This window comes from Salminus brasiliensis, chromosome 9, assembly GCF_030463535.1.
Source record: "Salminus brasiliensis chromosome 9, fSalBra1.hap2, whole genome shotgun sequence".
Lineage (NCBI taxonomy): Eukaryota > Metazoa > Chordata > Actinopteri > Characiformes > Bryconidae > Salminus > Salminus brasiliensis.
In genome coordinates, this window is record NC_132886.1 from 38,638,202 (window position 1) to 38,658,954 (window position 20,753).

General features: G+C 44.0%; 2 protein-coding genes across 5 annotated transcripts in view; both read left to right on the forward strand.

Annotated features, from left to right (window-relative positions):
- Window positions 1–1,774: 1,774 nt before the first annotated feature.
- Window positions 1,775–3,870, forward strand: LOC140562806 (zona pellucida sperm-binding protein 4-like). The gene is made up of 8 exons (XM_072688660.1): window positions 1,775–2,312; window positions 2,396–2,583; window positions 2,671–2,768; window positions 2,837–2,994; window positions 3,079–3,271; window positions 3,350–3,497; window positions 3,572–3,647; window positions 3,776–3,870. The coding sequence occupies exons 1-8, from the start codon at window positions 1,775–1,777 to the stop codon at window positions 3,868–3,870; spliced, it is 1,494 nt and encodes a 497-aa protein (XP_072544761.1).
- A 950-nt stretch (window positions 3,871–4,820) lies between these two features.
- LOC140562582 (uncharacterized) overlaps window positions 4,821–20,753 on the forward strand; it is a 43,129-nt gene continuing 27,196 nt past the window's right edge. For 3 of the 4 annotated variants that reach the window (XM_072688336.1, XM_072688339.1, XM_072688340.1), the window contains exons 1-29: window positions 4,821–4,940; window positions 6,356–6,406; window positions 7,299–7,459; window positions 7,865–7,935; window positions 9,661–9,826; window positions 10,391–10,528; window positions 10,611–10,788; window positions 10,861–11,003; window positions 11,471–11,574; window positions 11,698–11,863; window positions 11,953–12,132; window positions 12,771–12,923; window positions 13,113–13,257; window positions 14,662–14,820; window positions 14,910–15,028; window positions 15,123–15,341; window positions 16,208–16,363; window positions 16,546–16,730; window positions 17,166–17,348; window positions 17,456–17,547; window positions 17,643–17,812; window positions 18,159–18,312; window positions 18,399–18,478; window positions 18,572–18,752; window positions 19,054–19,209; window positions 19,294–19,424; window positions 19,513–19,671; window positions 20,092–20,275; window positions 20,460–20,671. In XM_072688336.1, coding sequence (XP_072544437.1) covers window positions 4,865–4,940; window positions 6,356–6,406; window positions 7,299–7,459; window positions 7,865–7,935; window positions 9,661–9,826; window positions 10,391–10,528; window positions 10,611–10,788; window positions 10,861–11,003; window positions 11,471–11,574; window positions 11,698–11,863; window positions 11,953–12,132; window positions 12,771–12,923; window positions 13,113–13,257; window positions 14,662–14,820; window positions 14,910–15,028; window positions 15,123–15,341; window positions 16,208–16,363; window positions 16,546–16,730; window positions 17,166–17,348; window positions 17,456–17,547; window positions 17,643–17,812; window positions 18,159–18,312; window positions 18,399–18,478; window positions 18,572–18,752; window positions 19,054–19,209; window positions 19,294–19,424; window positions 19,513–19,671; window positions 20,092–20,275; window positions 20,460–20,671 — 4,272 coding nt within the window. In that variant the 5' untranslated portion in view covers window positions 4,821–4,864. The remainder of the gene's footprint in view (window positions 4,941–6,355; window positions 6,407–7,298; window positions 7,460–7,864; window positions 7,936–9,660; window positions 9,827–10,390; window positions 10,529–10,610; window positions 10,789–10,860; window positions 11,004–11,470; window positions 11,575–11,697; window positions 11,864–11,952; window positions 12,133–12,770; window positions 12,924–13,112; window positions 13,258–14,661; window positions 14,821–14,909; window positions 15,029–15,122; window positions 15,342–16,207; window positions 16,364–16,545; window positions 16,731–17,165; window positions 17,349–17,455; window positions 17,548–17,642; window positions 17,813–18,158; window positions 18,313–18,398; window positions 18,479–18,571; window positions 18,753–19,053; window positions 19,210–19,293; window positions 19,425–19,512; window positions 19,672–20,091; window positions 20,276–20,459; window positions 20,672–20,753) is intronic. The other variant, XM_072688338.1, reaches the window with a different exon arrangement.

A 20,753-nucleotide genomic window follows, 5' to 3' on the forward strand; every position in this document is an offset into this window, starting at 1 on the left:
CTATCCTGAAATAGGCTTCAGCCCTGTCCTAGTTCTTTCCTTAAGCTCTTCTTGGCGCTGGGGCAAGGTGGGTAAAAGTCATCAGAGCGTTCAAGGCATTTGATAGCTTTGTGCAGAATTGGGACATTTACATTTACGGCATTTAGCAGACGCTCTTATCCAGAGCGACTTACAAAGTGCTTTGCTATTTACCCAAGAAAACCTTCGCTAGTTAGAATAGGCTAATAATTCAAAAGATACCTCTAAGCTTAGACATTGCTAAACACAATACAATAAGGCGACCATAGAACTAATCATCCAAGTACTCTCTGAAGAGGTGGGTCTTCAGTCTGCGTTTGAAGACAGCGAGCGACTCGGCCGTTCGGACACCCAGGGGTAGCTCGTTCCACCACTTTGGTGCCAGGACAGAAAAAAGCCTGGACACATGGCCTTCTGTCAATCCCCTGTATACAACACTGCTGAAGGGCTAGTGCCGCTGTTGCCACTACACTGGGTATAATGGTTGCTTGTATTGGTGGCAAAGGCTGGGTCCCTAGCTCCGCCACACCAGCTAACAGAAGTCTGTGCTGGCCAGCATTGCTTTAAGCATGAGCTGGGGGGGGAGGAGTGGCCAATTGTGCTCTCTCAGACTCTGTTTGCTGATGGCAAAGTGGCTTGGCTCAGGATTCAAACTTGTAATCCCTGGTCCATAGTGGCAATGAGTTAGCCTGCAGGGCAACTTTAAGCCCCTACAAATAATTTATCTTAAGATTTTATGTCTTTTACAAAGTGCTTCCCTTGCTGCCCATGGACCTCTTCAGTCTAGCCCACTCTTGCTACATGCTTGAATACTCACAAGCAACCTTGCCTCCGACCAGCCATCTCCACTGTACAACCATTGTTACTATAAAGCTTCTCTTGCCTCCACTCCCATAATCTCCAGAGGAGGCTGGCTTCCCCTACTGAACCTAGCTTCCTCAAAAGGTACCCTACATACTGCCAACATGGTCAAAGACTTGGGAACTGTCTCTGATTCATTTGTAGCTTTTAGGGACTTGTCTCCTACCAAGGCAGAAGCCCCCTGAACACCAGGGTTCACCCACTTCTAACTGTCTATTCCCAAATCCCACATGCTGAAGGAATGGTCTGAACTAGCATAGTGGAGTTATGAAATAACTCAATTTGGGGAGGAGGAACATGTCTGAAACTCCTGGGCCCTAATTCCTACAATGTTCTTACAAGTCTGCTCAACCCTCCACCTCCCCTTTTTTATCTGAACTTCTGACCACAACTATATACCAGACGGGTAGCTAGTAGACATGGTTTGGGCTCTTTATCCACCACCACTTGATAATGTCCTCTAGCTTGTTCAGACACTAGAGGGTGCACTCGAGTGGGTAAGGGTTTAGTTTCTAGGTTTATCCCAAAGCCATACAGTGCTAGCACTGGTTTATAAAGGCTCCTTCTCAGGACTCATTCACACATTTGAAACAATCTGATTTCACAAAGACACATCAGAAATCCCACCTAGACTTCCCTCAAGAACAGATGGGAAAATGTGGGAAGATATTAATGAATGAGGCCCATTGGAGATAAACAGGGCTAGATCTTTACATCTTGATTACCACTTAAATGTGAACGGCACACTAACGCAGCTCCTGATTGCACAGGGCTGGAACATTATTGAGTGCTACAAGTGTAGGAGGAGGGGCTTTTCACAATTGGCAGGTAAGACGCAATAAAAGGTCAGCAGAGTGGTTGAATGTTACTTCTTAGTTTGAGAGGTCTAGGAACTATGGGGGAAATGTGGGGAGCTATAATAGTTGTGGTTTTTGGGTTGAATGGTCTAAGCAATGCTGCTGTGACCTCATGGAGTCTACAAGCAGAGAAGCAACCTGGGCCCTTTCCTCCTCAGCAACTGGGACCACTCGCTCCTCAGCAGCCTAGGCCGCTACCTCCTCAGCTTCCTGGGCCACTCGCTCCTCAGCAGCCTAGGCCGCTACCTCCTCAGCTTCCTGGGCCACTCGCTCCTCAGCAGCCTAGGCCGCTACCTCCTCAGCTTCCTGGGCCACTCGCTCCTCAGCAGCCTAGGCCGCTACCTCCTCAGCTTCCCGGGCCATTTGCTCCTCAGCAGCCTAGGCCGGTTCCTCCTCAGCTTCCCGGGCCATTTGCACCTCCAAGTTATGATCCTCAGCCACAGGTGACCACCTTTGATAAATGCAGACTGGCTGATGCTGACAAGATTCCTTGTGGAGAACCTGGCATAGATGCTTCTCAGTGTGCTGCCATAAACTGCTGTTTTGATGGACAGCAGTGCTTCTATGGGAAAGCAGGTGAAGGTTTCAGCTAATTGACTTGTTTTATTGGTGCTGATCTTATGATGGTCAACTATAAAACTTTTTATTCTTGTTTCCAGTGACTGTCCAGTGCACCATAGATGGCCAGTTTGTGTTGGTGGTGGCCAGGGATACAACCCTACCCAGGCTCAGCCTGGACTCCATCAGCCTGCTGGGAGGCAGTGATGGGCCCTGTGGTGTTGTGGACTATAATGCTGACTTTGCGATCTACCAGTTTCCTGTAACTGCTTGTGGCACAAGAGCAGCGGTTGGTTCTAGAGGCTTTTGGTTTCTAGTAGGTGGGGATTGTTTTAGACTGCCACACAAACGTATCCTGTGCTTGTCCTCCAACCAGGTGCTTGGTGACTATGTGGTCTATGAGAACAAGATGTCGTCCTCCTATGAAGTTGGTGTGGGACCCCTTGGCGCCATCACCCGAGACAGCCACTTTGAGTGAGTCCTGATCCTGTTGATCAGTCAGAAGTTGTGGGCTTTTCCTGACCTCTTGATTCCTCTGCCAGGCTTTACTTCCAGTGTAGATATTCTACCACTACCGTTGCATCCCTGGCTGTTGAGCTGTCCTCCAACGATCCTCCTCTACCTGTAGCGGCTTCTGGTCCCCTCAGGGTGGAGCTAAGACTCGGCAATGGTCAGTGTGTCACCAAGGGCTGTGTGGAAGGTGAGCTGCTTCTGTATTGATCTTGGTGGAGCTTATGGTGCTTTGTCTCTGGCTTCTGTAACACCTTCCTCTGGATCTCCACAGAACAAGTGGCCTACACCTCCTACTACACTGCGGCAGACTACCCTGTGACCAAGGTCCTGAGGGAGCCTGTGTACGTTGAGGTGCGCATGTTGGAGAGGACTGATCCCAATCTTGTCCTGGTCTTGGACCGCTGCTGGGCGACCTCCACACCTGACCCTGTCAGCGTTCCTCAGTGGGACCTTCTGGTGAATGGGTAAGTTCGCTCCATGTCTACTGTTGGTGTAGTCCAGCACTGCAGTACAAGCTAGTGGTGACCACCTGTACTCCAAAGGTGCCCATACCGAGATGACCACTACCTGACCACTCTGGTTCCAGTTGATGGGTCGTCTGGTCTTCCGTATCCTAGCCATTACAAGCGCTTTGTCTTCAAGATGTTCACGTTTGTGGATCCTGCTTCCATGGCTCCTTTGAAAGAGAGGGTAACCCTTTGATTTCTCCTCCATTTGTACAATAAACAAAAGGCCTGGCTTTCATGGCTTAATCTGTTCCCCAGGTCTTCATCCACTGCAGTACAGCGGTGTGCTCTCTGACTGCAGGTGCCACATGTGAACCAAGGTGCAACAGAAGGAGTAAGTAGGAGTTCTTGGAGGTTTAGTGGCTCTAGTTTGTCAATCTTTGGGATAAGGAGGTTCCTGAGGAGTAGAGACCATAAATATTTCTCCAATGAAACTAATCTACTTCTGTTTCTCCCCACTAGGGAGAGATGTTGGTGCAGCTGTATGGAACTCTCAACCTGTATCGGTTGTCTCTAGTGGAGAAGTGATCTACACAAACTTCACAATCTCTTCTTGAGCAAAACCTGACTTCATTTAATAAAGGTGTCTTGCTTTCAAGTGTTTGGTCTAAGCTTAATGTGTTTCACAGGAGCAGGGACGCTGGTACTCTGAGGGGGTCAAATCTTGGTGTTTCAGGGTTTGTGGTGATCTACCCAAGACATTAAGTTGATATCCATCCTACTGGGGCTACTTCAAGAGGTGCAAGATAGCCTGTCATTAGCTTATCAACCTGAGTTTGAGCTACAGCAGAAAGTCACTAAATGAAAAGCCTTTAGTGAGAATGCACAAAAATCCCCTGGACAGAATGGCTCATTTATTGGCTGCTTCAAAGGATTGCTGTTCAGGCAGAGTGGACAAACTGTTTCTGGGCTTATTTCTGTTAAAAGATGTAAAAAGGCTAATCCACAGCTCAATGCTGGGTTTTACATACCTCTAGCCTAAGCCTGGCATTAGGCATAGTGCCAATATTCAGTACCTCTCCACAGTAGCTAGATAAGCTGTGTGGAAAATGGTTCATCACCTCCAAAAATCATGCTGTCAGACCCAAACCAGTGCCTTCATCACAGAAATGGAGCAGTCACCACTGAAACATTTGTTGACTCCCTTAGAACCAGGATGCTTCAGTATTTCATTTAATGTGCTAATGCTTAAAGTCTAAGAAAACTGCCCAAAATGGACCAGAATCGTTTTACTGTGAAGGATCTTAACCTTCACTCGCATTAAATCACAGATCTTATGAGAATGCTTGGTGACTCTGTTGTGGAACAAGCAAAGGCAAGCTGAATTGAGCGATTCCTAGTTCTGCAGATAGTGGCCACTGCCCTGCTCGGAGCTGTAGCTGGCTGGGTCATTGGACCTCAGGCCTCCTGCTGTGGAACTTTCCCCTCACTGGTCTCTACAGACCTCTTGGAGGTTTACGTAGGCTCGGATCAGGACGGTTGGTTCATTGATGTGCTCACCACTGGCCAGGAGTGTTCAGACCTAAGGCACTGCTTTTCCAACGTTTCCTCATGGCCGCGTCTCCTGTGGGTTGTCTGCTGCGGCAGGGTTCTCTCTGCGTAATGCTTCTGCTCAGCATCTTCAGTGGTAAGTGAACCGATTCCTTCAACTGCTTTGGATTTTAACACTTTTTAACACAAGTAGTTCATGACTTGAAACGGGACGACACTCTTTTAACAGAACTGTATTAATGTTCAAAAGTTTAGACAGACTTAGGTTTTTCAGTCAGTCTTTTATAGAATAGATATATAAAATATATACAATATCTTATAATAATTACAATAATGAGTTATTCATGTATTACTAATAGTATACAATATTATCACTGGCATGCAAAACTTTACAGGAGTAGGGGAAAACCTTAATTTTCAAGGGAAGTCGATGTAAAAAAATATTTTAATGAAAGTCATTTTGGAGCATTTCTATTGGTCCATTCATTGTAAAATTCCAGCACACTGTACAGAACAACTGCTAGTTTTAAATGTCAAAAATGTAAAAACAAACTTTGCTTGCCAATGACTCTGCGATCATTAAAATGCTGTAATTAAAATCATTAAAAAGTGATTAAAAAAATGTAGAATATGTAGAGTAACTGTAATAATATCTATACTGCATAATCTAGACAAAAATATTACACATTATACACGCCATTACAAAGTTCAGACTGTCAAAGTATTGCTGATATTTGTAATAATTCTATTCAGAAGGTACTTTTAGGTTTTATTCAATATTTCAAAATATAATTTCAAAATATAATAAAGATGATAAATATCATCCTCTGATTTATAGTAACGTTTTATCAAGGAAACGACCTCAAGATTTTATTCCCACTTTTCAGAAGTGAGGCAGAGGTCTGAATGTTAATTTTATTATATTTATTTACTTCATTCTACATGTTCTTCAGCAATATAAAAACATACAAATATTCAGATTTAACCCTATGAAGATATCATATCAGACTGCATCAGTCGTGCAGTTGTAAAGTATGTGGGCAGTTTATTGGGAACAAGAAGTTCTGCTTTAACTACAGTCATTACAGTCAAATTTTATCTTTCATCAAATTACTTTCTGGAAATTCTAATGTAAAGTCATTCTTGATGTATAGATTTTTTAGTAATTAGAAAATTAGATTAATCTACAGCTCTGTTCTTCGGTCTGGACACGCCTAATATTTCATCACTATCAAAACAAAACCTTGTATCTCCATTCTGTCCAAAATAACTTCTTATTAAATCTTTTTACATTGATTTCCATTGAACGTTAAGATTGTTTTGTTCCTTCTATTGTAAAGCATCCGTTTTTGGTGATTCAGGGCTTTGTTTCATCATAATATGCTCATATGCTATATAAGGATTTTTGAAAACAGTGATTCCAAAAACGCAAGCGATGGCGTACAGAGTGTAGGGATGCGTGATGCTACTGTCGAGTTAGTCATGGTTAATATGCTTGTGTACCTGAGTGTTGTGCTGCTGTAATGCTTAGATTTGCTTCCTTGTTTCTAGGTGAGTGCCATAAAATACATGAAGGTCAGCTCTGCAAATCTGCCTGCTCTGGTGAGTAAAACGCAGGATAAAAAAGTCAATAACATCATTTAGGATTTTTTTTTTTAAATATTAAATTAATACATTATAACAATTTATTATGTTAAATTTATGTTAAATGTTTGGACAACCCTGCTTTAATATTTTGAACATATTTTGAGTTAAAAATACTTTAAAAAAATAATACTTCAAAATATACTTAAAAAAAAACAGGTTATTTAACATAAGGTTAGCAAATTTGAGCGATATGTTAACATAAAGTAACTTATGTTCCAATGCTAGGGTGACCATATTTTTGGAGGACACCCGGGTATCCACCATAGCTGGAATGTCATGGCTGGAGTAGGCCTAAATTATAGAATTGTGGCCTCTTAAACCATGCAGCTACAGTTAATGTTAATGCACATTCATACATATACAGTTCCTCATTTAGCAAAACCAATAAATAGCCTTAACCACTTAAACGGCCCAGTGGTCCCAGGGGTCGAATGTTTATTACACGCTTCCATTTCCAAGGAATAGCCCCATCAGTTTGTACAGAAGTCCCTTACTGAGTAATACACCTATTATTGTGTAATACGTGGAGTCTTAAAGGGGTTAATAGCTTATATTACATATAGCCAAATAATCTCCTTTCAGTTCAACCTACAACTAAGGCCTACTGGAAACCCCCCAGATCCACGACATCCTAACTACGGTGGACACCTGTGTGTCCCCAGTGTCCTCTTTTTTTTATTTTTAATCCAAAATATGGCCACCCTAGCATTTGGATCAAGTGTTTTTAAGATGAGGATCAGCACACATTCACTGGACACGATCCAACAAATGTGCATCCAAACTTTTGACTGGGATATATTAAAGGTTAAACAGTGGATTGTTGATGTCTTTATTGGTGGGGCTCCAGATTCACACTTCCAACAAGCCAAGGGACAGAGGCACACGTACAGGTACAGCACAACCATCACCAGCTCCCTGAAAGGACCCTCATCGGCAGGCAGTCAGCTGGCTTTTGACTGCGTGGTCGACATCGATGTCCTTCCAGGGTGTCCAGATATGGTTTTAAGGGTACGTCCACTGCATTTCTACGTTTTCATACAGTGCAGAATTACGAACATAACCAGCTTGACCATACTTAAGGAATCTGGCTGACCAGCTTGACCACAGTAGTCAACCAGTATTCTGACAATCCATCCAGCTCAAATTAAAACATACGTTAAGCTGGTCAACCACTTTAACCACCTAATAGATGTTGATTTTTACCAGGATGACCAACATTTTAACCAGTTGACCATCAAAGACCAGGTTGGACCTGGTTGCATCTGAAACTAGCTACCTCTGAAGGCTTCTGGTCTTGGTATTTCCAGGCCAGAATTCAGGCTCCAGGTGTTTTTGTCACTGTAGGGTCAGGGTCAATGTTCAGGGTCGTGATGTTTGTGATTTATTGAATACAATTTGTCGTCTGATTTGCAGATTAGAAATCCACAAATTAAGCAAAGCTCCTTGAAAAAGGACAACTCTGTGCTGCGCTTGAAAAACATCAGGTAAATCTACAGTTCTCTGTGTTCTACGTTCTCTCAGGTTCCTTTTATATATTTTTGTATGTATTCACATTGGAGGAATACGAACAGGCCTTTCCGAGGCAAAGTAGTCCCCAAAGAAAACCAACTCAGGAGATACATGGTGGCAGTAGGTTCCCTGGTGCCATCACAACAGAAAGCATCTAGCATCTGGCTAGCGCTCATTAAAAAGTACATAACACTCCCAAAAACTGTATAACTTATCTCTACATACATATACAGATATTTAATACCATGTTAGCTGCAGCTTGTGTCTGATTAGCACTAGTTAAAAGTATCTAGCACTCCTTAATTTAGCTTATATAAATATACAGATATTCAGTAGGTCACATTCACTGCATCTAGCTAGCTCTTGCTAATCGTATGGAGCCCACAGGCAGCGGGTTTCTGCCTGGCCCTCATTAAGAGTATCTAGCATTAGCTAAAATTAGTTAAAAAAGTATCGAGCATTCAGACAGGTAGTATTAACTAGAATTTGTCAAAAAGTATTTAGGATAGTTAGCTAGCTAGTATCTGGCTAGGAGCAGTCAGCAGTCAGTTTCTAGCTAGCCCTCATTTAAAATGTGTGGCATTCAGGCAGATAGTATTTAGCTAGCCAAAGCTAAAGTTTCTGAAAAGCTAACCTAGTTTATTAAAAAGTATCTAGAACTAAGTACAGTACAGTTAGTACAGTAGGACAGTGAGTTTGTAGCTAGCCCTCAGTATCTAGCATTTGGGCAATTAGCATCTGGTTAGCAGTCTCTAGCTAGTCTCTAGCACTAGGGCAGTTAGCATGTAGTACTCAGGCGGTTCGTGTCTAGCTAGCCCTCACGGAAAGTATCTAAGTATCTATTCAGGCAGTTAGTATGTAGCTAGAATTTGTAATAAAAAGGTATCTAGAAAGTATCTAGAACTAGGGGCAGTTAGTATCTGGATAGCGGTTATTAAAAAGTAGCTAACACTCCTTAAAACTGTGTAACTTATATAGCTACATATGTAGTGTCTGACTGCCACTAGTTAAAAGTACTTAGCATTTTGGCAGTTAGCACTGGTTAAACTGGTGTCTAGAACTAAAAATTATTATCTAAGAAGTATCTAGAGCTTAAAATGATTTAGCGTATATACAGATAATAAATAGGTCACTGTGGCTAGTATCCTGCTAGTGCTTGTTAGTAGTATATAGTGAGTTTCTAGCTAGCTAGCCCTCAGTATCTAGCTTTTGGGCAGTTAGCTAGCATCTAGTTAGAATTTGTTAAAAGTATCTAGCACTAGAACAGTTCTAGTTTAGTATCTACAGCACTAATAATAAATTGTAATATCTAGCTAGCACTTGTTAATAATTTGTAGCATTTGGGCAGTAGTATGTAGCTAGAATTTGTGAAAAAGTATCTAGAACTAAGGCAGTTAGGTTAGTTAGGTTCTAGCTAGCACTTCTTAAAATTATATATATATATGTGTGTGTGTGTGTGTGTGTGTGTGTGTGTGTGTGTCACTCGGGCAGCTGGGCAGTCTTTACTTTTGACGCCATGGTCATAAACTCTCAGATATGACCATGTTCATGACCATGACCAGTTCTAGACATGGGACTTACCGAGGTTCTGCAGTATGGCATGAGATCCTCAGTGCTGTCTGTTCAGGACAATGGAACAGTCTGTGTATCTCCTACGGGTTAAGAGGTTGAGGGCCCATCTGGTGTTTTGCTTTTGCCAGAGAGGCGCTGGAGAAGAACCCCCTGCAGTTCCTGCTTCAGGGGGGAAAGGTCACTGCCCTGTGCCCACAGGAAGCCGAGCAGGTGTGGACGCTCAACATCAAGAGAGCCATACTGAGCATGCTCCAGACGTCCCGCACTGGACGAGCGAGGGAGACCGTGACAGAGGTGAGAGTTGATGTTGGCAAATGTGAAATGTGCAGTTTTCCCCTTTACCCCAAATGTAAGCGCCTATCCGTGACCTGTTTGGTGTCAGAAGGTCACTTCTTGAGTTTTGTGCTGGAGCTATGAGACTGATGTAGCTACAGCCAATTGGCGCTAATGCAATGAGTGGTGCAGCTGGTGGTCTCTAGGGTATTGTAAGGTGGCTACTAGGGTGTTGATGTTGCTAAGCTGATGCTATGGTATTTCTGGTGGTTGCTAGGATCCAACCCAACCCATCCAGAGGGATGTCAGTCAAGCTCATTTGAATATTAGGACAACGCCCCAACAGCTGTATAGGCCTTATCAGCACTGAACTGAAGGCAATGTGGTAATTTGGATGCTGATTGGTGTACCTAAGCGTCTACACTATTTTAGCAATATTAGCCTTGATTGCTCCAGTCCTACATTAAAGAAGAGTCTTGGCTGATTGACTACCTTTTGGGATGAGAAGACAACTGTGTAAATTAGTTTGTAAAGTTTACTTTACTGAACACCTACAACCTGTCAAATCTGACCATGCCTCTACAGACTGACGTATACGGGACGTGTATGAGCTCCTATGAGCAGAAGGGGCCTTCACTGGTAAAGACTAGGCATCTCCAGCAATGCCTGAAGGACAGAGTCGATGAGTTTTGGTGGCAGTCAGTCCCACTAAAGGAAGACACGGTACGCTGTACACCTTTTCAGAAGATCACATCGATCAGAGTTTGCTGCACTTTTTATTTATTTATTTATTTATTTTTTGCAGACAGTGAATGCCAGCCTCAGATGCACGCAGCTCTACGGCACAGCTGTGATGGACCGGGTGAATTGCACTGAGACCGTGGTGCTGGTGCCCTTGTCTGGCACGCTGGATGCGGCCCAGACCAGCACTGTGTCGACCCTGACTCTGCTGAGAACTCTGAACGACATACAGATAGATTCAGGTAATAATTTTGTGTGTGGAGCGGGACTCAAAAACAAAAGAGCAGTGATGAGTTTCATTTGTCTTCTATCAGGGTTGCAGGACGGAGGTTACCTGGCCGATCTGAGATTTGAGGTGGAAGCTTTAAGCTCAGTGCGCGGAGGAGGAGCTCGATCAGTTCAGGAAGTCTCCAGCACAGTGAGGAGGCTGTGTGCTCACTCTGCGGACCAGCAGCAGGTCAGGCCCCTCGCCATCATCTACATCACTGATACCTCTGAGGATCATGCTGTGTGTTTAATAGGCATTATTCATTATTCAGATGCATAAACTGTTGCTGTTATGCTGTGTATGTGAGGTGGAGCCACCACGGATTGGACTGTACCCAGGCCCGTCAGACCTGCTGAACTTTTTCCATTGCTTCAAGGTCCAGTACACTGCTGTGTAGTAGCCCTTGTTGTCGGTTGGCCCGGATGGGATGGCATTTGTTGCCCTAGCCATCAATGAGTCTCAGGTGCCCAACACCCCTTAGGACCAATGTTGATAATTACCCACCAGAGCTGACTGGGAGCCCATATTGTATGAGATCGTCAGATGTCTTGGTATTATCTGGGATTGGTCATAATGTTTTGGCACATGGGTGTAGTAGTAGTAGAGATTGACACCCTTATCTTCATGTTTCTGTTTCTCTACTTTATGTATCCCAGCAGTCTGAGCTCTTCCTGAGTCTGGCCTTGCAGTTGAGAGCATTGACCCTCCAGCAGCTGAAGGACGTCTGGCAGGAAGTCTCCTTCAAGTGCCGTGATGACTGGTAAGTGGGGTTGCATTCTGTCAGTGGGGTACTGTCCTTCTTGTTACTGGGGGGTTATTTTGCACGTCTGTTTACTTTTTTTGCACCTTCTATCACCTAGTGTTCATGTTATTGTCATGACAGGCAGCCCCTTCTAGAGGCACTCCCTTCCTGTGGCTCTGAGGCCTGCATTCACCTTAGCATGAGTCTCATCCTCAATGATGAGGTTGATCAGGATCACATCAGCTCCCTCCTCAGCACCGTCGCATTCACTCGCCGTCCCTCACCATCCCTGATCAGCCACATCAGCGTGAGTTCTCCTCCTGCTGAAGAAGAAAGAGGCAGACTGTCCCTCTAGATCTCGTTTATTTAGTGCTGTTTTGACATTTTCTCCACCAGGCTCTGTTGAAGTTGCCCCAGCTTCATCTGAAGACTGTTCTGGCCGTATCCTCGCTGGTCCACCGCCTTTGTCAGAGAGAACAGATTCCCTGCAGCCAGATGCCTGAGGTCCAGCAGTTTGTGCTTGTTCTGAAGGACAGCCTAGCGCAGGGCTGTGGAGAACAGGGGCCTATCACACAGGTACAGTTACAGTAAAAATGTCATGCTAGATACTTTAATTACAATTTAATTACAAATTCATCCTGGATATACTGGATATTAATGTTATTAAAACTTCATACTGGATATTAACGTTATTAGAGCTTCATACTGGATGTTAATGTTATGAGAACTTCTTTCTGGATATTAATGTTATTAGAGCTTCATACTGGACATTAATGCTATTAGAGCTTCATACTGGACATTAATGCTATTAGAGCTTCATACTGGACATTAATGCTATTAGAACTTCATACTGGATATTAATGTCATTAGAGCTTCATACTGGACATTAATGCTATTAGAGCTTCATACTGGACATTAATGCTATTAGAGCTTCATACTGGATGTTAATGTTATGAGAACTTCTTTCTGGATATTAATGCTATTAGAGCTTCATACTGGATATTAATGCTATTAGAGCTTCATACTGGATATTAATGATATTAGAGCTTCATACTCGATATTAATGTTATTAGAGCTTCATTCTGGATATTAATGTTATTAGACCTTTATACTGGATATTAATGCTATTAGAGCTTCATACTGGATATTAATGTTGTCTATGCCACTGCAACAAACTGTATCAATGGATACTTATTTCCAACATACTGCTGTAGCTCCTGTATGTTCTGAAAGCGGTGGAAAACATCGGCCTGGCTGCTGCAGCACTCATCCCTCAGCTGAACGACTGCATTCACAACCCTTCGGCACCTCTGGAGCTCCGACTAGCCGCTGTTCAAGCCTTCAAGCGCATCCCATGCAACAGCCCGGTCAGTACTACCATGGACAATACCTGAGAAATGTTTGTGAGCAGAAGAGGAGATGTTTTATTATTAGATTTAAAGTCAAATGACACAGAACAGGATTAAACTGGTGTTTAACTGGTCATAATGTTCTAATGGGTCGGTTAGAGTTGTTGTCCATGAGGGTGCACGCCAACACTGTTTGTATCTCTGTAGAGAGAAGTCCTCGCTTGGGTCTACCAGCAATATCAAGAGGATGTGGAGGTCAGAATTGCTGCGTATCAACAGCTCATGAACTGTCCCAGCCGGGAGGTGTTCGGGATTATAAGGAACACCTTAAGCAATGAGACGTCCACTCAAGGTACAGAACACCAGCAGACACCAGTTGCTCCAAACTTTGTGATTTGTTAAGTAATCTGAAAAAAGTGGGGATGTTCTGATGTGATCCAATGGATGGGCTAATCCTGGCATATTTTAATGGATCAGGTGTCAGATATTTTAAGCCTGATCTTTGTTTTAACCACAGTGTTCAGAGCACAATCTGGGGGCCTTTAAGTGCCATTAACAGACATCATCGCCCAGCCAGCGTAGCGCAGCAGTGCAGACGTTCTCAGAAGATAAATAAAGGAGTTGAGGTTCTGCAGTGTGGAGCTATTTTACAGTGGAACATGAAAACAGACCATAATATCTGACACTTTATAAAACCATCACTGAAACGCTCTGTTTTACCAGTGGGAGAACCGCAGATCCGCTCGCCTTTCTCTGTTTTTAAACCAGCACACCAATCACACACACAGCACATTCACCCACTATAATAGATATAATAACCACAGATATCAGTCCAGAGTGTGTACCACTACACACACACACACACACACACACACACACAGGAAGTGATTAGACTGCAGTGTTGTAAAGGAGCTGGGAGCTGATTGATCAGGAAGGAGATCAGACTGGATTATAAGATATTTTAAACACTATAAAACAGTCATTTTAAGAAAACGACTAAACAAAATCAATCAGTCCAGAATGTCTGATTATAGAAACTGATTGTAGAAATAATCAGCAGTAATAATTATTACGAATAATTAATCAGCAGCTCAGATAAACTGTGTGATGGGTTATTTATAGAAACAGAAAGATCAGATCGGCTGATACTCTGCATTGAAAGACTCGGATCGAGTCAGGGGGCAAAATAACCTGACCGAGACATCCCTACTAAAGCTACAGTCTAGCTTATGTCGTTGCTAAAGGTGTGATTGACACTGGGGATACTGGGGACATGCCCCCCTCCCCTTCACCACTGACATGCCCAGTTTTTATGTATGGCAAGATTTTATATATTGGTTCTTCTCAGAGATCAGTTCTAATGCTTTCTAAAATGTAGCTAAGCTGACATAGCAAATCCTGTTTGGTCATTCCTCACCATCACACATTTACACATGGTGCTGTAGCAGCCATGCAGTGCACTGCCGGTGGTGCTGCCAGCTGTTATAACAACCAGGCAGTTCAGTGTGAGGTCAGCCATGTTTCTAACTATTTTCTCTTTCTAGCTATGAAAGCTACAGTGAAGTAAGATAGATGGCTATGCTGCTGGTTGGTAACCTCAATATGGCTGTTGATAGTTGTTGTTTCTGGGACGTTATGCCTCCAGACTGACCCCTTTAACCTGTAAACAGCCCCCTCCCATAATGATAAGATCAACATGACAGCTATAGGTTGTGAAGCAAGTGCTTCTATTTCTGATTAAATAATCTTTGTTCAGTTGGGTCCTTCGTCTGGAGCCACCTCTTCAACATCCAGAAGACTGAAGACCCTCTGAAGAAAGACCTTAATGAGGCATTGCCGTATGACATCATCAGTAAAGACTTTGAGGCCGAACCATGGAAGTATTCTTCATACGTGGACTTTACAATGGATGCTGGTATGTTTTGAGCCCATCTGCCTGAATTTTGGGGACATATGGCCATGATTGCTGTCGTGTCTTTAACATTTTCCTCTTGTCTTTGCAAGGACCGGCCATCGCCAACATGGAGGCAGCCTTGGTTTTCTCACCTGCATCTTTTCTGCCACGTTCCGCAATGGCCAATGTGACGGTTCATGTTTTGGGCAGATCGTTTAATGTCTTAGAGGTGGCAAAATAATATCTGTTGTTTTTTTTCTTCAATTTAGTGCATTATTGTCCCAAAGAGCGGTGTTGTAAATTGCTACTGGTGTTGGGTTCAGGTGGCATCAAGGATGGAAAACGCAGAGCCTTTTCTCTGGAGCATGTTTGAAGGTCATCGCGCCTCCCCTATTGATAACCCTGCCGCTCAACCAGAAACTGCAACCCATGGGACAAAAAGGAATAAGAGAAGTGAGGCAAGGATGCCAGACAAGCAGGAGATAAGGGTGATTCAGGAAGACGACTGCAAGTCCAGCAAGTTGAGTCCTCTCAAAGCTAAGGTGAGGGTCCAAAACCCAGTTCTTATCAAAACGTTTGGGGGACCGTTCAGCACAGTCTCAACATTTAAGGTCCTTCCACAGCATCTCATTGTGGTTAAGTCTCAGTCTGGTTAAATGTGGTTTGACTTCCAAAACCTTCTTTTCTTTCTGCTGAGCCATTGAGAGATGGACCATTGTCTTGCTGCATAGCCCAACTGTGCTTGAGCTTCAGATCATGGACTTGTGAACAGGCATTCTCATGATTTTCGTGGTTCTTTCACATATGGAAGGTCACCTAGGCCATGAAGCAGCAAAGCATTGGGGCACCATCACAACACCATCCTGTTTGGCTGTTGGCATAAAGGTCTTATTGGGGAATGCTGTTTTAGCTCTACTGGAGATATAATGTGATATCTCTCATCCAACATTATAACATTATTCCAAAGGTCCAGGGGGGTCATTAATGTGTTTTTGTATTTGATTAATGAAATTTATATTCCTCTTGGTTACCAGGTTTCACCTTGCAACTCTCCAATGGATGCCATCTATCCTTCTATTGGGGAGTCATGAGTGCTCAGACTTTTGATAGGTTGGCCACTGTTCCAGGTTCCTCCAATTGGAAATATCAGCTCTTGCTGTGGTTCACTGGAGTCCCAGAGCTTTTATTTTAACTGGTATTTTAAAGGGCAGTGGTGGCTCAGCAGTTAGAGCTCCGGGCTATTGATGATAGGGTTGAGGGTTCGATACACGGGCTCGGCAAGCTGCCACTGTCTGGCCCTTGGGAAAGCCCCTTTACCCTCTCTGCTGACTGATATTTGAAGTTTATTTATCATGTCCTGTACGTTTCCACCCCTGGACATAAGTAATGACCAAGTTTTTGGCATAAGTTCACAGGGCAGAAGGAAAGGCACAGCGATTTCCGATGCTGGATTAGCGTGAAGATGTTTGGCAATCACCTTACCTTCATGACCTGCAATGAACTGCTTGGCCAGCTGAGAGAGCTATCGCTTAGAATGGCTGGAGTCACTGTGAAGCTGCTGCAGGTAAGTGAGAACATAGCAGTGTTCCAGCATTTAGTGTAAAGCCTTCTCGGAAGAGTATTAAGGGCTGTTACTGCAGCAGAGGGGGGAAAAATCTGTTATTAAAGAGCAGGTGTCAACTTTTGGACATATAGTGTGCATAGTCTGCATAGTCATGTGTCTCTTTCATCTCTTCTGCATCTCAGGGTCAGGAGGTTAAAGTGACCCACAGAGCTGTCATGCTGGCTGAAGAACTGGTATTGCCATCCCTTTCAGGTTTGCCCATTAAGCTGAGCATCAACATGTCCTCTTCCTACTCTCTCTGGGTGAAGGGGAGCGCCAACTTTAAGGACTGGTCCCAGTTCTCCTTGGCTGGTTATATAAAGCCAAGGTAAGTGTAGAGGCCTCTACTCCACCCTCCACCCTCATCTGTTGGCTGATGTATCAGAGCTGAGGATCCTAGAGTCCCAGAGAACATAACTGGCCTCACCCTGCCTCTCCTTTCTCAGCACTCAGCATGATACTGCAACCAATTGACAGTTAGCATTCTCCTCCATGCATGTTAAGCTATTCAATAATGATGCGTTTGTGGTTTTTAAAAAAAATGGTGCGACTAGCTTCATGTGTCTGAGAGGAAGGAGGTACTAGCCTTCACCTCTCCACAGGTTCTAGCATTTGTATGGGAGCTGAGAATGGCTAAATGATCTTGGGGTGGTGGAAATGCTCTGTAATCCAGGACTCAATTAGCTGAATTGCTAAGACATGATGAACAACGTCTCCTTCACTCTTTTTCTTTTTTTCTTTTTTGGCTTGTCCTCACATTCAGTGCATTTGTTGGCATCTCAGCCAGAATGGGAGTAGACGGTGCATTTGGCCGAGCAGGACTGGAGTGGGTCACCCAAGTCAGAACCTCCACCAGCTTGGACGGAGGAGTATATGTGCACAATGGCCAAAGTTTAAAGATGGTCCTTAACACACCTGAGGATGCTATGGATGTTTTGTCCTTTAGGTCTGAAAGAGTTCTTCATACGTATAAATATGTGTATGGTAAAAGAATGATGGAAATAGTAAGATGCTGGGTAACAAACTCTAAACCAGATGCTCTTCTTGAAACAGCTCCAGAATGTACCGTGTCAGTGGAGAGAGCAAAGAGGAGCTCACCGCCTCCAGGAACCTCAAGGAGAAGACCACCTGCACACCTAAAACATGTACAAGCAAGATTTTACAGTATCTGTCACCACAGATTCAATTTTTTCATAAAGACATGTTCAGAGTACTTTCTGTTTTTTTTTCCTTTCTCCAGGGTCAAAGCTGGTTGGATGGCAGTTGTGCTCTGATGTCTCCTACCCCGTGTCGCTAATAGGAAGAGGCTTTCCACCTGCTGGTCCAGTGCTCTTTACACTGAGGTTTCAAAAACTGGACAGAGGCCTTCAAAAGTACCTCTTGGAGGCTGCTTATGCGATTACTTCTCAGGTAAGCCTTGTCAAGTCACACGAGCTGGTTTTCTATGCACTTCACCAGCAGTTCATTATGGATGCCCACCAGGGTCAGTAATTGGTCCAGAAAGGGTTAAACATGGGCCCCATCTGAATTGTACATTGCACATGGAGCCTTGATGAAACCCATGTGAGATTAAGGTAAGCTGTAACAATAAGGGCCATTGAGGGACCCCAAACGTATGCACAAACCCATCCAGAGCCCTAATGCCAAGCTGGAACCCAAATAGCCCACGTTTCACCCATGTGAGCCCCACATGAGCCCCACATGTAGGTGTCTGTTAATAAATATACCTGCAATGGTTTTCGTTTGCATTTGTTAGAGAAACACATGGATGCCGCTGGAAGCCAATCTGCTCATCTTCCTCGGCACACCTCAGTCCGCTATCCCTCGAGACGTATCTTTGGACCTGAGTCTAAGTCCTCGGAGGCTGATTCTGAAAATAACCCACCCTCTGAAAACCCTCCTCATTCAAGGTTAATAAATATATATATATTTATATTTACATATGGCACCAGATACATAGATGGATGCTTAGATCTTCTGCATTTTCATTTCTCAGGGCTGCTTGATGAAGTGAATGGTCATTGGTCAGGAAGAGCAGAGTTACTAGTAGATGACAGCCACCATTATTACCTTAAGGTACAATAACTGATTATTTAATAGTAGTCGTAATAATAATAATAACAACGGTAGATCACATAATCTGTGTCCTATTTCTCCTCTATACTTCAGGGACTGATCGAGACTCTGAGTCTTCCTTCAGAAAAGAGAACCCACTACCAACTGGAGGCCAAAGTAGCAGCAGATGGGCGTCCGTTCATACTTTCTGTTAACGTAACACATGGGCTGAGCAGGAAGATTAGCATATCTGCTAAGCTTCGGCATGTCTTCAGTAGAGACGCTTCTTTTTCAGGCAAGAAATTTAGATACTTATGACTAATAGACCTGAGGCATACCAACCAATATACTGTACTCTTCGTTGGGGAATACCTCAACCCTCTGACTGAAGTTATCAATTATATATATATATTACAAATGACACACATTTTTGTAATCTGAGTGCCCAGTTTTATCTGCAGACAAATAATCCAAAAATAGCTTGTTGGTTTTCAAGGAGCTTGAATACTTTGGCAACGATGTGTATTGAGAAGTGTGTTCTTGAATAAAGCACAGATAGTGGATGCAAAGGACGTTGTATATGACTTCATCCACAGTGCAGCTGGAGCGGCGGCAGGATGAAGGCCGGAGGCAGTACTCTCTGGATGCAGGGCTTCTGCTGCCCAGCTTGCTAAGCACCAGGATTCTCGGACTGGTTGAACACAGTGGAGCAGAGTGGAGCTCCGGCCTGAGGATCAGATACGGGGCGCCAGGTGAGGGATCTAATCAAGCAGCGCTGGTATTTAAAACAGCTTGAGAGGGAAGAAATCCTTTAACTGGCCTCATATTTCCTGCAGACTCACCCATTATGCATGAGTGTCACTCTTCTCAGAACCTGAGGGATGAGGTTGAGGCAATTGAGGAGGGCTACAGCATGAGAGCGGAGCATGAGCTCCAGTGCTCCCAAATCAGCTTCTTAAACCACAAGGTATCAGCGGTGTGTTGTGCCTTAGTCCATTTCTACTGTTCAAAATCAATGCAGTTTAATCACCTTCTTAAGTCATTCTCACTTACAGGTTCAGCTCAGACATGAAAGAAGTCCACTTCATATCCAGTCTTCACTCGACCTGAGCTACGGCAAGCACTGGAACCTGGGCAGCAATAAACAAAGGGTCCTCTTGAGTCAGTCCATCAGGAACCAGTCTGGAGAGAGTCTCACAAGTTATGCTCTTGAGGTAAGGCCTTTTTGCATTGGAAGTTTTGTAGCTCATTCAATTACATAATGCAGGCTCAGGATTCTCCGCATTGTTCCCATCAACAGCCTTAAGACTTTAGTGTCAAACTCCCATGTCCCATGTCCAGAAATCAGAATTACATCTGCTTGGAAAAAGTCAGATGTGGCCTTTGGCCATTCAGAGTATAGCAAGCCTGTCCTACTCAAACTGGACATGGCGAGAAGTTAGATTGCGAGAGCGTATTGGGCAGTGGTGGCTTATCGATTAGAGCACTAGATTATTGATCACAGAGTTGTGGGTTTGATAACCGAGTGCACTAAACCTCCCCTGTTGGGCACTTGAGCAAAACCCTAAACCCTCGCAAAATTTGCTCTGAAAGCGATGATCAGTGTGAGACTGTTGTCTTTCTTCATTTTCTAGTTCAGCCTGCGAATCCCAGAGAAAGGACTGAACTACAGGACCCAGCTCCTGCACTCCCACCTGAAAAGAAGAAAATCAGAGAGCAGCTCCCACCTGAAGGTCAATTATAATGACCAGATTCCCCTGGTGGCTGGCCTTCACTGGAAAGACATGTCTGCGAAAGCCTCATTGCGGAAATGGGAAGGTACAGACAAACCCTCTCGATACTTTGCAAGTGTTGAAGGGTACTGAAGTCCAGGCTAGGCTCGTCTGGGTCATAAATGTGAAATCTTGGTCAAGAAAGAAGGGAAAAGGCACCTCTGCTGTAACGTTTCTAATAGTATGTTAGCACTATGCTAATGATATCTTGTCCTTCATTATCTCTACAGGGTCCTTCAACATGGACACACCTTGGGTGTATGTCTACATGGCTCATAAGCTAACTCAGCCGCAGCACGGCACCACCCAGTTCACCTCTGAGGTTACCACCCGCAAGTGGGTTACCATTCGCAACTTGGTGCTGGAGGGCCTTTACAGGGAGCAGAACCGAGACAGGGAGGGGCACTTGCATATTTTCACACCTACGGTCACCTATCTAAAGGTACATCATCTAGTCAAAGCCGGAGTGTGTCCCACCCAGTGCAGTGGCGTATAAGTCTGCAGTATGTACAGTATGTTTAAAA

What these genes read in the sequence shown, in the direction of transcription:
- LOC140562806 (XM_072688660.1), top strand. Translation starts at nt 1,775, where the DNA reads ATGGGGGAAATGTGGGGAGCTATAATAGTTGTGGTTTTTGGGTTGAAT. An exon ending in CACCAAGGGCTGTGTGGAAG is followed by an intron (nt 2,995 to 3,078) that starts GTGAGCTGCTTC and finishes GGATCTCCACAG; the next exon opens with AACAAGTGGCCTACACCTCC. An exon ending in TGGCTCCTTTGAAAGAGAGG is followed by an intron (nt 3,498 to 3,571) that starts GTAACCCTTTGA and finishes TCTGTTCCCCAG; the next exon opens with GTCTTCATCCACTGCAGTAC.